The following is a 14,432-nucleotide window of genomic DNA, read 5'->3' as shown; positions in this document are numbered from 1 at the left end:
GGTCCATAAGTTGTTTAATGATGGAGGCAGGGATAATATCATCAGAGTAGGAGGTAGGTTTGAGGGAGGTAACCATTTTTGAGAGGTACAGGAGAGAGGGGAGATAATTTGATATAGAGAGGGAGTGTGCATGCTGGGTTGCTGTGGAATGGACGAATTGATTCAAAGGTTTGTCGGATTTTGTCTGTTTTTTCAAGCTTTAATTCCTACATATTTTTCCTGAATTATGGAACCTCAGGATCGGGTGAGGGCTGGGTAGAATGTTTTATTACTTTGAAGATTGCTTTGCTCCTGTTATAGACTGGTACAATGGTGGTGGAGTAGTACTAAACTTTGGCATCTGATCAGAATCCTATGGTTGGCACAAAGAGATTTGAGGTCGATGAGTACTCCAGGTTTACGGTTTTTGCTCCATTGATGGCTAAGGCTCCGATTGAACATTGGTTGGAGGTGAGGTCAGCGTTTTACCAAGGGGCGGATGTTTCGGTCTTTGCGCTGCTGGTTTTTAGGGGGCATGATTATCCACCAGTTTCATGAAGGTGTTGTTGAATAAATCTAGGAGGACAGAGACATTCTGACGTTTGCTTCTAACTCATTGACTGGGAAGGTTTTGAATGAGTGGTTCTAATTGAAGGTGTGTTTAGCCTGACCTTTGTGGGCTGTGGTTAAGTTGGTGATTAACGGCGGGATGGCAGTGTTGTCATTCCAAATGAGTGGGACAGGGAATATACAGGCGATGAGGGTGGATGTTGTTAAGACTAGTTCTAGGTTGTTGCCTTTGTTGTGCGTGTCGAAGAGCACAATTTACTCATAGTCAATGGATCTGGTCAGTGTGAATAGCACGTTTTCAGAGTGAGACTGAGGGACTTTAAAATCTCTGAAAAGGACATTATTAGTGTGTGCTAATTTGGCAAAGGGGAGAAATAGATGTCATCAATGAAAGCGTCACTCCTGTGAGGTGGTCTGAAGGTGAGATGGAAGGCGATGGATTCCTTGTGTGATAAAAGGAACCAGCAGCGGAGTGATTCAGACAAGCTTTTTTGGGGAGAGTGCATTGCCAATTGCTCCTGTGGATGATTGTCATTCTACCTACTGCCCATGCTTGTCAGTTGGCATGTTGGTTGCAATTCCTGGCACATAGGAGGATGCCGAAAACATGGGGGAAAGATAGGGGAAAGCATGTTTTGGTGGCGAAGAGGGCATCAAAGTTGTATAAGATGGGGTTGGCGACCTCGACAGCATGAGCGACTACTGAGTGAGCATTGATCAGCATGAGGGGGCGTGTGCTTGTGGTCTGTGGTATTGGGTGGGGGTAAGTGAGATATTGATGAGGTTTGCCAGAGTAGCTTGCCGCGGCTGCCCAGCGTGCTTAGCTGTTCGAACCCTAGCGAGGTTGATGATGGGCTGTAGAGGAAGGAAAACATGGTGATGGCTTTGGCAATTAGTTGTGTAGTGACTACTTTGTAGGTGAAATGCAGGTAGCGAGTCTGCCCCTTGGTCGTATCAGGCCCCAACAGGCACACACAGGCGACGTTCCTTATCTCCTATACCCTTCACTGAGGATGCCTGATATGGCCAAGGGACAAATTCACTCTCTGTGCGATCTGGCACAGAAGGACCTGCATACAGGCTTATTCTGCTAGTGTCCTAGCAGCTACATTTGCATTGAAAAGGGTCAGCGGGGCCCTTACATAATGGGCAGTGGGTCGCAATTCATCCAATTATGCACAGGCTGTCACTGATATTAAATTCACTTGGTGTCTGCAGGGCCACATGTATGGCATCATTTCACACAGAGGCATACAGCCATGTGAGCCCAGTCAATAGTGGGCCAGGAGGGTATCTATCTTGATGCCGGTTTCCTGTCCTCCTTTTGGCCTAGCGGAAGCGAGGCACAGAAAGGGAAGTTGGCTATCAACATTTCTGCGGGACAGATGAGGAGCTGGCACAGTGCACAGAGCCACATCACTTGAGGAAGAAAAAGATAAGTGTTTGGAAAAAGTAGTTGTGTGCATGAGTGAGTGTTGTGTTAATGTATGTGTGTGAGCGCACACGGGGGAAGGCACCATTGACATGTGTGTTTACAATGGCAAAGTCGGCATACCTTTTTGGACACAAATACCAGAAAACAGTTTTTATAGTAGCAATGCTGATTCTATCCTTCCTCAGTGTCTGTGGCCAGTAGAAAGTGGGTATAACCAAGGTCATAAGGCTTGTGCACTGGGGCATAATTAACCCTGTGCCCGGGTTGGCGCAAAATGACGCAATGATTCCAGGTGACTTTTTAAAGTTTTCAGATCACTATAGATGTGATTTAAAAAGGGAAATCTTTGACAGTAGCAACATATACATCAGAAAGAACACAACCAAAGGCAAGTAAGTTGTTTATTTGAAGAAACCATCCTAATTAGTTTCTTTTAGATATTAAGTACAATTCTGTAAAACAAGAAATTACATAGCAAAATTGTTTAAGGAAACTGAAAAGCACAAAAATAAGGTAGATGGTGTAGTACATACAAGGAAATTGCACAGGCACTTCATATAGAACCAACCAAATATAACTATTGTCATAATGGCTATCAGAAATTGATAATCAAGTATAGAAACATATGATCTGTTTTTTGGTCACCATCTTACCCCATTCAGGCACATCAACGGATGTCAGCCGATACTCTGGCGAGTATGAGCATGTCTTTGAAGCTACAACAGCTGGAATCTGCATTCAGGCGCCACAGCTGGACGTGAACACAGTGGCGGCTGGTGGAGGCTCCATGCTCTTCTTCAGGTATGTTGCTTGCCGTGGCTTTGTGGAGGGTACGTTCAGCAGCATGTATATGAGTGCCAGGGAACTCTGCATCAGGAAGATCTTAGAATGCACCCCTTAGCAGCCACCTTCCTCTTTGTGCCCATAGCAATGCAGAGCCATGTTGGAGGAGAACACAGCCTGGCATGTAAAGATTCAGGCTTCATAGGGTTGTAGGCCTCCTAAAACTCACTTCTTCAGTCTTTAATTGGACCAACTAGGCATTTTAATTGAATGATTTAAATGTTTATCAAATAAGTGATCATGCGCCAGGCAGAAATAATCTGCTGGTGGAAGAAACTGCATAAAGCTATGGGGCCACACAGCAGATATACTCTGTTGCATGCCCAACTCTCCCAATATTCATTTATCCTTCATACGGACCACATTTGCTATTACTTCTCAATCTGCCTGGGCATTTCATGCCATCTTCCATAAATCTACCTGAGCGCTGATCCAAACATCTCCACTGAAATATGGAATGTCACAGTGGGAGGCTTTCTCCAAATAGGACAGCTGTAGAAATGGCTCCACATATTAGCCCTAGAGGTTTCTGTGCTCCAGTCGGCTTGCAAGACCACTCCAAAGTAAACCTACGCTAATGCCCTATCCACGGGGCTTCCGTATTACAAGCTTACCTAAGTGGAAAACACTCGTAGGCATTATATCCCCACTGTTTAAAAGAATTTGCAGTCTCTCGTGACTGATATCACTAATAGTTACTACTAAAGTTAGAGCAGTGCGCTGTACATTCAGGTCCCTGATCACCTAAAGCATGTTCTGCCTTCAGCAGAAACTCACTCTCAACACTCAGTGTACACCCCACAAATCTGCCAACCACAAGGTGCCCAAGGTTGCTCCAGCGGAGTCGTTTCTCTGGCACTAAGAGCAGAGATCAAACTCACTGCACTAATCTCGGTCGCCAAGACTAACCTCCACCTCTGTGGTGGAGGTGTGGCTCTGGCAAAAGGTCTATGATGGAAATCATGATAATTCTGACCCATTTCAGTTGCCCAACATTCTATATAGGCCAAATAAACATGTTTGAGCCTTAATCATGTGTTGTGTCTTCTGTGGAGGCCACTTCATGATAACATTGCAGTCCGAATTCAGACAAATGCACACTGTGCACCAGCCGTCGACAAAGTCCTTTTGTGATACTCGCAGCCGGAACATGCCTTGCACGGGCTATAACTGAAGGGCGATTGTCTAGCTGTTGTCGACATAAACTAATTTTGGGCCTTATTCTAACATAAACCTATTGGACCAGGTGTCAACACTGACTCATTGCATACTTTGACCGATAGGCTTTTTGTCAAATAACTTTCCGCAAAAAACTAGAAAAAGAATTACTGTCGAGCTAGACCTATTGGAGGACGTCTTTCAATGCAAGTCTGTCACAAGCCTTTTGTGGTTTTACAGTCTACATGGATGTACAACACACTGTTAACTTACAGTAACTACACAACCACCAAAGGCCTACTCTTAATGTACCAGTAATATTCCCCACAAATTTTATGTGCACAATGTTAAATATATGAAAATTCTGCTGATGGAACAACAGGTGTTGAGTTGCACTCTTCGAAGTCTCAATTTCATCATACAAGGGTCGGAGCCCAAATGTTAGCAGATAGCCTTTATTAGCGCGTCCAAAACATTTTAAAAGCCATCAACATATGGCGTTCCCGCAAGCGGTAAAACCCAAACGTTTGGCAGCATTATTGTTAAATATATGTATCTTGTCTTGTCTATCGTTTGTCATGTAAAGCGATGTGCAGCGCATCACATTGCGTGTTGGCGTACACATAAATGCCAATAAAAATATAAATAAATTGTTATAATTTACACAAAATGTCACTTCATCCACATTGCGGGCAACGTCGAATGCTCATCGGAACAGTGGTTAAGGTGGAAATAACTTCCTTCATGAAAACGGACACTATTTTATTGTCGGTGAAGACAGGCAAACTCTGACGGTTTGGGCACAAGGAGGTCATCTTGGGTTTCTTCAAATAGGGCTACGTTAATGCTAAGTATCCTCTCTTATCACTTACAGATCAGGCTTGTTTGTGGTTGGTCCAGAATCTGCAGGTGCGCATCCAGGTCCCACTTGCTACCGAAAGGGTAAGGACAAAACTGGTTGAAAATGATATAGAATGGAAGGTTGTTCTTGGATCTTAGTATACACTTTGGGACAAGTACAAATGTGAGGTATAAACGAATGAGAACATTATGAATTTGTGGCTCTGGGTTGTAAAGCAGCTACAAAGAGTGATCCATCCCTTGGCTCAGTGAACTAGGGCAGTCTATGGGCCTCATTTCGAGTGTGGCGGTCCGGAAACAAGGGTGCTGGTAAACTTACCGGCACCCCTGTTTCTGGACCGCCACACTACGAGTCTGCAGGAGCCGTAGCACCCGGCAGGCCTGACCCTGCTGGGTGCATCAGCCCCGGTAGGCAGAGTCATCACAAAAGCACCGGCACCGTTAGCAATGACGCCGGTGCTTCCGTCTCCCCACTCCCATGGAGTCCTATGGACTCCACGGGAATGGGGAGTTACTGGATCTGCCGTCTGACTTCCCGATCCGCCGGGACTTGTAAAATACCGATGGCACTGGGAAGTCAGACGGCGGATTCAGTGTTTCGGGGTCGGCGGCAATCGCCAGAGGCACCGGCGAATTACCGCTGACATCGTAATGAGATATGTCTTGGAAAAGTCTTTGTACCTCATTGTGTGAAACAATATGTCCATTGGTGGGCATGGGGTAAAACAGGCTTGGCTAGTTTAGCACAATGTTTCTATTGAAGGATACCAGCTGGAGCAGTGTGATGGGAGGATAGATAGACGTGATCATTTACATATATAAACAGTGATGTGAATCACTTCTTGGGGCTCCAGCGCGCATGTACATGCCATGGATTTGATGTTTGCACCATTGAAACACTCCACCCGGGACGCAATGCTGTATGTTACTCACAACAGGACCACAGTGCTTAGAGGTGGACTCAGGCCCTGCCCACTAGGTGGAATCTGGCCCTCATCTAACATGGCGGAGAGTAGGGCTGCTGAGACTGGGACTAGGGCTAATGAAGAACAGCTCATGATTAGGTCCCTCCTCTTTTGGGCACGGTTGTGGGTTAATTCCACACAGAGCTGTGCAGAAAGCCATTGTCTGATATGGTAGCAGTGGACAGGTGTGTAGGGTCTGTTGGGCTTTCATATGTGAAAACCCATTTACTAAGAATCTGGGATAGTCTTGGTAGTATAATGAGGTCAAACTTGCAGGTGGAAAGGGCACGGTTTGTGTGAACAACAGTTAAAGTCAATTGTAGGCTAGCGCAGGCAGGAGTTCTCTTTTGAGAATAAGTCCCAACATGGGGGTGAGGACTATCTGGCCTGTAACTTGAATACTTTACACAAAGCTATTCATCAGCCATCTGCTGTCAGTGGTGGTAGACCAGTGGCAAAATAGGGATCAGTTTGACTGCCTCTGCTTAGGAGGATAGGCTTTTGAGCCCACTAGGCACCTATTTCTTTTTGGTCTAAACCTCTAAACTCAAAAGTACGTATTTAGTGCTGCTCTTCCTAGAGGTATGGTAAGGAAGCTAAGGGCATTATATCCATAGCAGATACTGCTGTAGTTTTTGCACTATCGCAGTACCTGGGCCCAGCATGGGAATAGTGGTCACAGTGTAGTGGAAATCAGAAAGGGGCATTTGTAAGCAACTGAGTCATTTGCCAATTTGTGTTATTTGGGGAACTGAGGTATCAACGGACTGACTATTGGTCTCAATATTATAATATACTCTTTATAGTTGCTTTATCGTCAATGGTGATTTTAGAATTGTGTTTGAACTGGTCGCTATTACAGCGGAGGCGTTGATTGTTTTTATGGCATTGTGCATTACTAATTATTCACAATAAAGATTGGCTGACACCATAATAGGCTTACCTGCCCCCATGTCAGAAAGCGGGAGTCGCGGGCCCCACCCTCACCGTTGCTATTTCCAGTGTTGGGATGCAAGTGCAACGTCCCAGGCAGGAAAAGAAATTTAGACTGCGCAAAACATATTAGCAGAACGGCCTAGTGCTAGCAGTTCTTGCTTGGCGGAGCAGAACGCTCATGTATCCATTTTGGGAAGGCATCATGAAGCAAGGCTCATACAACAGATTCTAGGTTGAAACAAAATACCTTTATTTTCTTAAATGTCAGGATGGTGTAAGGCCTAACTTGCCCTGTGCTAAGGTGGAATTCTACCTTCCTAAAGAAACTAAGGATAGTCTGAGTCAGTAAGTTCATCTTAAAAGTCTGTCTGTGTCCGAAAACTATACTTGCCCTCACAACTAAAGCTAAACAATGTGTAGGGATGCCAGCAACAAAAGAAATAGTGTTCCAAATAAAGTTCTGAGCTTCTTCCAGCTCTTGGCTTACTTTCTAATTTCCCTTCCCCAAGTTTAAAGCAGTTCCAAAAAGCCTTGGAGTTCTCTCCCCCAAGAGGACATTACAGTTCCAAAAGCGCCTCTGGTTTCCCCTTCCCCAAGGCAACGACACAGTTATGCGCAGGCCTGAGGGTTCCCTTCTCTAAGGCAACAACACAGTTGCAGAAGACTTGGGTTTCTCTTCCCCAAGACGTCAGCTTGTCCCCCTTGTCAACTCACAATCAGTTCAAGTCTCTTAATTCTCAAAACCTGTTCCAGGTTGACTTTGCAATCCCTCAGGCTCTTCAATCGTTTATACAGATTGTTATCTTCTGCATTCACTTCAGCAATCTATATTCACAAGGCAAGATTCTTTAACTTCCTTGGCTGTTCCAGACAGAGTATCCTCGGTCTAGGCACAGTGTTCGGACCACACGGTCCACCCATTACAGGTCATGAAACCGTTAACCCTAGGCTTTCTTGCCCACACAGGGTTCACTGTCACTGCATCTGTGCTCTGGTAGCCAGTTTCTTGGCTTTGCCACAGTGTGTTCTTCCACACAATCTCACTCCGTGGTGCTCACTCTCTTCCAGCACCTTGCTTTCACAATCTTCCGAAGTGCTCATTACTTGATTTTCACTTTATTCATAAAGAGTCATTCCTTGTCTTTAAGTGTTCATTACGTGTGTTTCACACATACTTTCATTTAATTCCTAGGCTTATCAAAGCTTTCTTTTAGCTTGGTCATTTCATTTGTAGGCTTATCAAAGCTTTCCTTTATTTCGGTATTCAATAATGCTTGCTTTATATTCAAGTTCCTTTACGTATAGTTCAACGTTTGCTTGTATTGTTAAAAAAAACTCACTTTGGGTTCACTTTCAATTGCACACATATTTCAGTTCATCCGGCATTAACATATGCCCTGTGGTAGCCCCAGGAGCGCCCCAGTATGAGTGTTCCCTCTGATTCACTCACCGGTCCTCTGCGGCTCCTCTGGGTGTCCTCTCTCTTTTTGTCCACTGCTCCGCGCATACTTCTCCAGAGCTCTGCGAGCACCGCTTGCCTGATGAAAATCTTGCTGTGGGCTGTCGCTAGCTCCGCTCATCATTTACGGATGCTACCTGTGGCCTGCAGCACTTGGGAGTCCTCTGTGCCCCACAGCTCCGGCTGTGGGCACCAGGCAGAGGAGGCTCTGTCAGCTTTGACCCTCTCACAGCCTGCTCAGGCCCTGGCATGAGAGTTGCCTGCGTCCTGGCCTCCAGGCGGGACCATCCTCAGCAGCCTCCTTCTGGACAGGAATTCTCCCCTTTGAGGCCCGTCTCTCCCAGCCCGGCATCTCTCCTGTTGGTTTCCCATTCCTTGCAGGCGTTTCATCTTTTATGCACCTGTGACCTTTTAACAGGTTGCAGGTGCGCGCCCTTGAGTTCAATTGCCTGACCACAATTACTAAGGTTCTCTGGACATGCCTGACCCTCGCTATAGTTTCCAGGCTCGTCTCAGTCCCAGAGTGGTGTAACTGAATGTTAGTGTGTACAACTCCTAGTCGCCTCTTTCTCGTCCCAGTACTAGAGTGGTATGACTGAATGGAAATGAGAGGAAAGAACTGCAACAACCTATGAAGGTAGGGGGAGGGTAGGGTTTATTATTATAAGGGAAAGGGGATACCATGCCCCGCCTAAAGACATTCTCTCCCCATCCACCTAGGTGATACTCCCTTGCATCTCCACCCCCAGGGTCAGGATCCAAAAACAGTGGCCTTTCCCTGGCCACCTGAGAAGAGGAGCCATGGGGAATAGGTGTGAAGACACCCTCAGATTTTTCACAATTTTAAGTTAGCTTTGACACATATTAGAAACACCATATAGCCACACAGAAAGAGCAACAATTTATTCAGGTTGCAGATAAAGAGGTTAAAGATAGAGTGATGTATTTTTGCCTTTAGAGGTAGTGTATGGTGTTTTGTTTTAAGGGATGTGCAAGTAGGTAGTTGACATAGGTAGGAGTGTGAGATGGAGTCAGAGAAGTGTTGCGGTAAAGGCGAGGTCCGGAGACTAAGGTAGCAGGAGTTCTGCCTTTTGGGATTTTAGAGCAGGTTACTGGATACATTTTGTGAAAGTACGAGAAACAGGCCTAACGTGGAGCTGCGGCTCTGTCCAGTTGACCCTGAGACACATCCCCATCCATCCCCCCAGAGAGAAGTTATGCTGTCAAGGCCATAGGTAGCAGCGCTGTGCCAATAACAGTTAATTGAGTCCAGCTGCAGATCTCGGAGGTGATGGTAAAGGAATGTTGGGTCCAGGGAGGAACGGTAGGGATGCGTCTTTTGAAGGTTGAATTCATGTGAGCAGGACATGTGGTTCTGTGTTGCCAAGAGGCCTGGTGAAGATTTAGAGCACTACTGCCCTCACCCAAAGAGCGGTCATCTTATTTGAATTACTGTCGCCGCACACTAGGGATTAATAAGTAAGTGAAATTCGAAGATAAGAGTGGTGCCCCGATCACATCATTCATGGGCACCTGGGTTCCCAGGGAGATAAGAGAGGAGATGTGCTAGGGCTGTACCGTGATTTGGGATGGTAGGTGCAGAGGTGATGCTAATACATTTATCTACAAGGGCAGGAAGCTGTTTGTGCGTTCCACAGTGTCTGGTATAATGAGGCGGCCCATTGTATTATTAAAGCAGAGTTGACCTCGCTATTCACACTTTGATCAGGCTATGACGGAGGAGTGCACATCACGTGATGGTGAATAATATTTACTTGTTGAAGGAATGTATTATGGTGACAATGTACCTGGTAGTCAATCAACTCCTGAGTTTCACAATGACGATGTAGCAGGTCACGTGTCTGGGGGAATGTGTTTTATATAATGTGTGACCATAGGGTAATGGACGACAGGGGATCTAGGGATAATTAGAATGGTATATGGGTGTTATCCAATGGGGAGTGCAGGATCATGTTGTAATCATTATTATGCATAGGTTTGTTTATTTGTGTTTTTCCGCTATAAAAGATGTAACTCGAGCTCTGTGTTAGCTTGTTTCTATGGGAACCTCCGATGCTTTTGCATGTAATAAAACCTTGAAAATGGTGCGTTGATTATTTGGCATATTTCGTATTGTTTTTGTCTTTCGGTTTTTGGCTCTTTCACCTTACACCAGCATTCATTTTGGGGGTGCATGTTTTTGCTGCCCAGAGCACCAAGCGGGTTGCAAATTCAGTGTGGACTCCATAGCACAGCAGTGTGTGGCTATGCAGGCCTTTAAGCTAATGGACACCCCCTTTTCGAGTGCTCAAGTGGCACCATTTCCTGTGCACCATGACACATTTTCATAGTAGACGAACCCACAATGGAGGGTGGCATTATCTCTATTCTAGCACCACATGAATTCGAGAATTTATTAATCTTCAACACAGGATGAGTTTGTGCCTCTGACATTTTATGCTCTAATATTGTTGATGCAATCGATGTAAGATAAGACTTAAATCCCATATAACCCATTGTTACAAATGGCCCCTTGTCAGTCAGATCACAGAACTCACAAGACTAATAGATGGCAACAGAGCCCACAAAGTGTTTGCATGGAGATGTGTATGAATCATGTATGTTAACATTTACTATTTTTTCTTTGTCCTGCATACGTTATGTACTTCATTGTCTTTGATTTCCCTATTTTATGTATATTCCAGTGCATTAGGTGAATTTAAAGTACAAGGGTTAGGGAGTGGATTATATTCAATTCCAAAACGCCCTTTTTGGGACTTTTGCTACAGATGAATGCACAGCACAACAGCTGTGGGTGACTTCTGTAGCCCTACTTGGTTTGTAACCTTTTTGCTTGCCTGTTCTAGGGGGTCCGCTGACAGTGACAGATGCAAACCTCTGTCTCGGCCGCCTGATGCCAGAGTTTTTCCCCAAAATATTTGGCCCCTCAGAAGATCAGCCGCTTTCCAAGGAGGACGCCATGCACACCTTCCAAAATCTCACAAAACAAGTGAATACCTTCCTGGATGCACAAGCACGTGACGCCTCAAGCCATGTGGTGCGGCCACCGCTGACTGTCGAGGAAGTGGCCATGGGCTTCATTCGGGTGGCCAATGAGGCGATGTGCCGCCCAATCAGGTCCCTCACTCAGGTATGACTAGTAGGATTCAACCTCTAAAACCCTTAATAATGGGTTTATGGTCAATCCATCGAAAAAGATGCATCGAAAAGACAATGCATCGAAAAATATGCGTCGAAAATAAATGCATCAAATTCTATGTTTAACATTAAAAGTACATATCCATCGAAACCTTTCCATCGAATATATATGTACTTTTAAATGTAAAAGATAGCATTTCAATGCTTTCATTTTCTACGTTAAAACGTTACATGGAACTGTCCAGTGCTGAAATGTCGGCACTGGCCAGCTCCTTGTAACGTTTTAATGTTTTTTTGTATATTGGGGGGAGGGGTTTCCTCCCAACCCCCACACCCACCCCCCCTTATCCCTAACCCTTGCCCTAACCATAATTCTAACCCTTGCCCTAACCCTAATTCTAAACCTCGCCCTAACCCCAACCCTAATTCTAACCCTTGCCCTAACCCTACCCCTAATTCGAACCCTTGCCCTAACTCCAACCCTAATTCTAACCCTTGCCCGAACGCTAATCCTAATTCGAACCCTTGCCCTAACCCTAATTCTAACCCTTGCCCTACCCCTTACCCTAATTCTAACCCTTGCCCCAACCCCAACCCTAATTCTAACCCTTGCCCTCACCCTAAATCTAATCCTTGCCCTGACAGTAAAATCCATCCATATCCATCAAATTTTATTCAAAGAAAAGGCATTTCGAGGGAAATGATTTTCGTTGAATAAAATTCGATGGAACTGACTTCGATGGATTTGCACTCGATGAAAAGACCAGATACCCTAATAATGTGATGCAATGGATATGATACATTGGTGGTTTTGGAACAAAGAGACTCGAGTTTCAATTCTGGCTTCCGGATTCAGGGCAAACAACTTTATCTCTTTGGGCCTTAGTTCTTTATCTGCAAAAATATTCTGCTCTTTGAAATGGGATATCTCCTTTCATCAGTGGTAATTCGCTATAGATTTGCAGAGCATTGTTTAAATTCAGGTAGTAGTCAATAGTCCCTTTTTGAGAATGAAAGCAGCAAGAACAATTGGTTCATACAGTACAAATTATGGTGCAATGTGTTCACAATGTCTTGCTGGGCGTGTAGTGAAGAGGTTACAGGCCAATTGAGCAATGCAACCAGGTTTGCCCTTAGTACAAATACACATTTAGAACTGATGTGTCGCTCCATAATTGGACAACACATTCATAGTAGTGAATTGTGACAAAGCTTTAGGATGAAATACACATTCTCATTATGCAGAATTATGATAATGGCTGGTGCAATTCTTACCCCTTTTCAGGTGCATATCATTTCATAAATGTCTGAAAGAGGGAATTTGTCAGTTTCAATCTTATGGTTCAAATTCCTTAGGACGACACACACTTTTTTTAAGGGTCTGCTTTTTTACTTAACATTATGGGAGATTACCATTATCATGACAATATGGGTCTGACTACTGCATTGTGTTCTTAACTTCATCTGCCTGCCTTTATATTAACTGGCATAGTCCCTTGCCTAGGGCAGATTGTTTGGGTAAACCTCATAGGCTTATTTAATGTTTCTCTAAAATCCTCCGGTACCTTCCAGCATCTTTTCGTAGTCTTGTTCATTCCCTTGAGGTTCCTGTTCAGCACCATATTAATGTAATACTATGTTTGGTTTGCCTTGCCCACCCTAAATAGGCTCACTTTGCTCTGCTAGATTAAGCTTTCCTTTGGGTGGCCTCCAATTACAACCTAACTTTCCCTAGGAATACCCTACTAACGGAATCCTTCCTACCCCATTTACTGAATCATTCATTTAAGGTAACTGCCCGTGTCCCAAGTTAATGGTCTACAGTGAAGCAAGGGCCTTTAACAAAGGCTCTGGGACATTACCGCCCGGTATGGCCCTCGGAACCTGTGATTATGGATATTAGCACGCTGGGTTTATGTCCCAGGGTTCCAATGGCAATTTATTTTAGCAATTTATTTATTTGAAATAATGAGTTGCTGCAAGCGCACATATCATTGTTTCAAAGAAATACTAACCTTACATGGACATGGAAATGGAAGCGAAGCTCAGATCGGAACCCCTCTTCCATGTCCATGGATGTCTGGTGGACATGAACGGAGTGGCTCAGCAATCCCTTCACTTATGAGGGAGGTGGGGAGGGTAGAGTGGGGAGAAATAAGCAAGCGGACGGGGGGAGGGAAAATAGCTGGGTGGTAGCGAGCAGATGTCAGCTTGCTCGGAACAAGGGCTTGTACTATGAAGCTCGGCCCAGATTCTGAGCAACCTGAACGGGTGCGACGCCCGCTCAGGGTGCTAACAAAGATGAAATCACGTTCCCACATTAAACCCGCTCCCACCAATCTACACTGCTTTCTGTTGGAAAAAGGATTGTTCATAAGACTCTGTGCCTGGTTAAAAAAACAATTTGTTCAAGTGTTCTGCAATCACATTTTTTCTGCCTTTGATCCGCACTCCATTTGTTTTGAGTGCCTAGAACCTGACCACGCCTGGGCACTCTGATTTCTTTGACTACCCTTTTCTCCGAGAGCCCTATGTTTCAGACTGTGGCAAGTGGGACCAAGAGAATAAATTCAACAGAATGTTAGTTCAACACATTTTTTATCAAGACAACACAGGGAGGGAGATTGGAGGAACACCTATAGAAGCCATGGTCAACTAAAAGCCAAGAGGCAATACGGTTCTTTAAGCATCAGGATGGATAACTCAAACTGGTCTAAGGAGGAATGCCTGTCCTGGTCAGGGTTGCCTAATGTAATGTACATGGTCTCAGGGTTCTAGCACCCGGCTCACTACCAGGGATAGAGCATTCAGCACGCTTCTTGCCTTCTCTTCCTGTTGGAGGATTCCTATTTGGTGCATATATTTTCTTCATTTGGCCACGGGTCACATTCCGAGACTTCTTAACATTGTGTCAGCACGCTCTTTCCAGCAAGTAATTCTTCTTCTGGCTTGCCTGGAGTTTACCACAAATGATTCCTCCCCCCTTGCCACGGTATTACCTTTAATGTACCAGCAAGTATTTCTTCCTGCTTGCCAGATTCATGGTCATGTGTTCTTGTCACTCATC

The 14,432-nt window shown here is 44.9% G+C and overlaps 1 protein-coding gene across 4 annotated transcripts in view; it reads left to right on the top strand.

Annotated features, from left to right (window-relative positions):
• Window positions 1-14,432, top strand: part of OPLAH (5-oxoprolinase, ATP-hydrolysing) — a 664,980-nt gene that overhangs the window by 247,587 nt on the left and 402,961 nt on the right. For all 4 annotated transcript variants that reach the window (XM_069621803.1, XM_069621805.1, XM_069621802.1 and 1 more), the window contains 3 exons: window positions 2,647-2,785; window positions 4,860-4,927; window positions 11,074-11,357. In XM_069621803.1, the coding sequence (XP_069477904.1) occupies window positions 2,647-2,785; window positions 4,860-4,927; window positions 11,074-11,357 (491 nt within the window). The remainder of the gene's footprint in view (window positions 1-2,646; window positions 2,786-4,859; window positions 4,928-11,073; window positions 11,358-14,432) is intronic.

Source organism: Ambystoma mexicanum, chromosome 5q (assembly GCF_040938575.1).
Source record: "Ambystoma mexicanum isolate Mex_15411 chromosome 5q, UKY_AmexF1_1, whole genome shotgun sequence".
Lineage (NCBI taxonomy): Eukaryota > Metazoa > Chordata > Amphibia > Caudata > Ambystomatidae > Ambystoma > Ambystoma mexicanum.
This window is presented reverse-complemented; position numbering and strand designations above follow the sequence as displayed.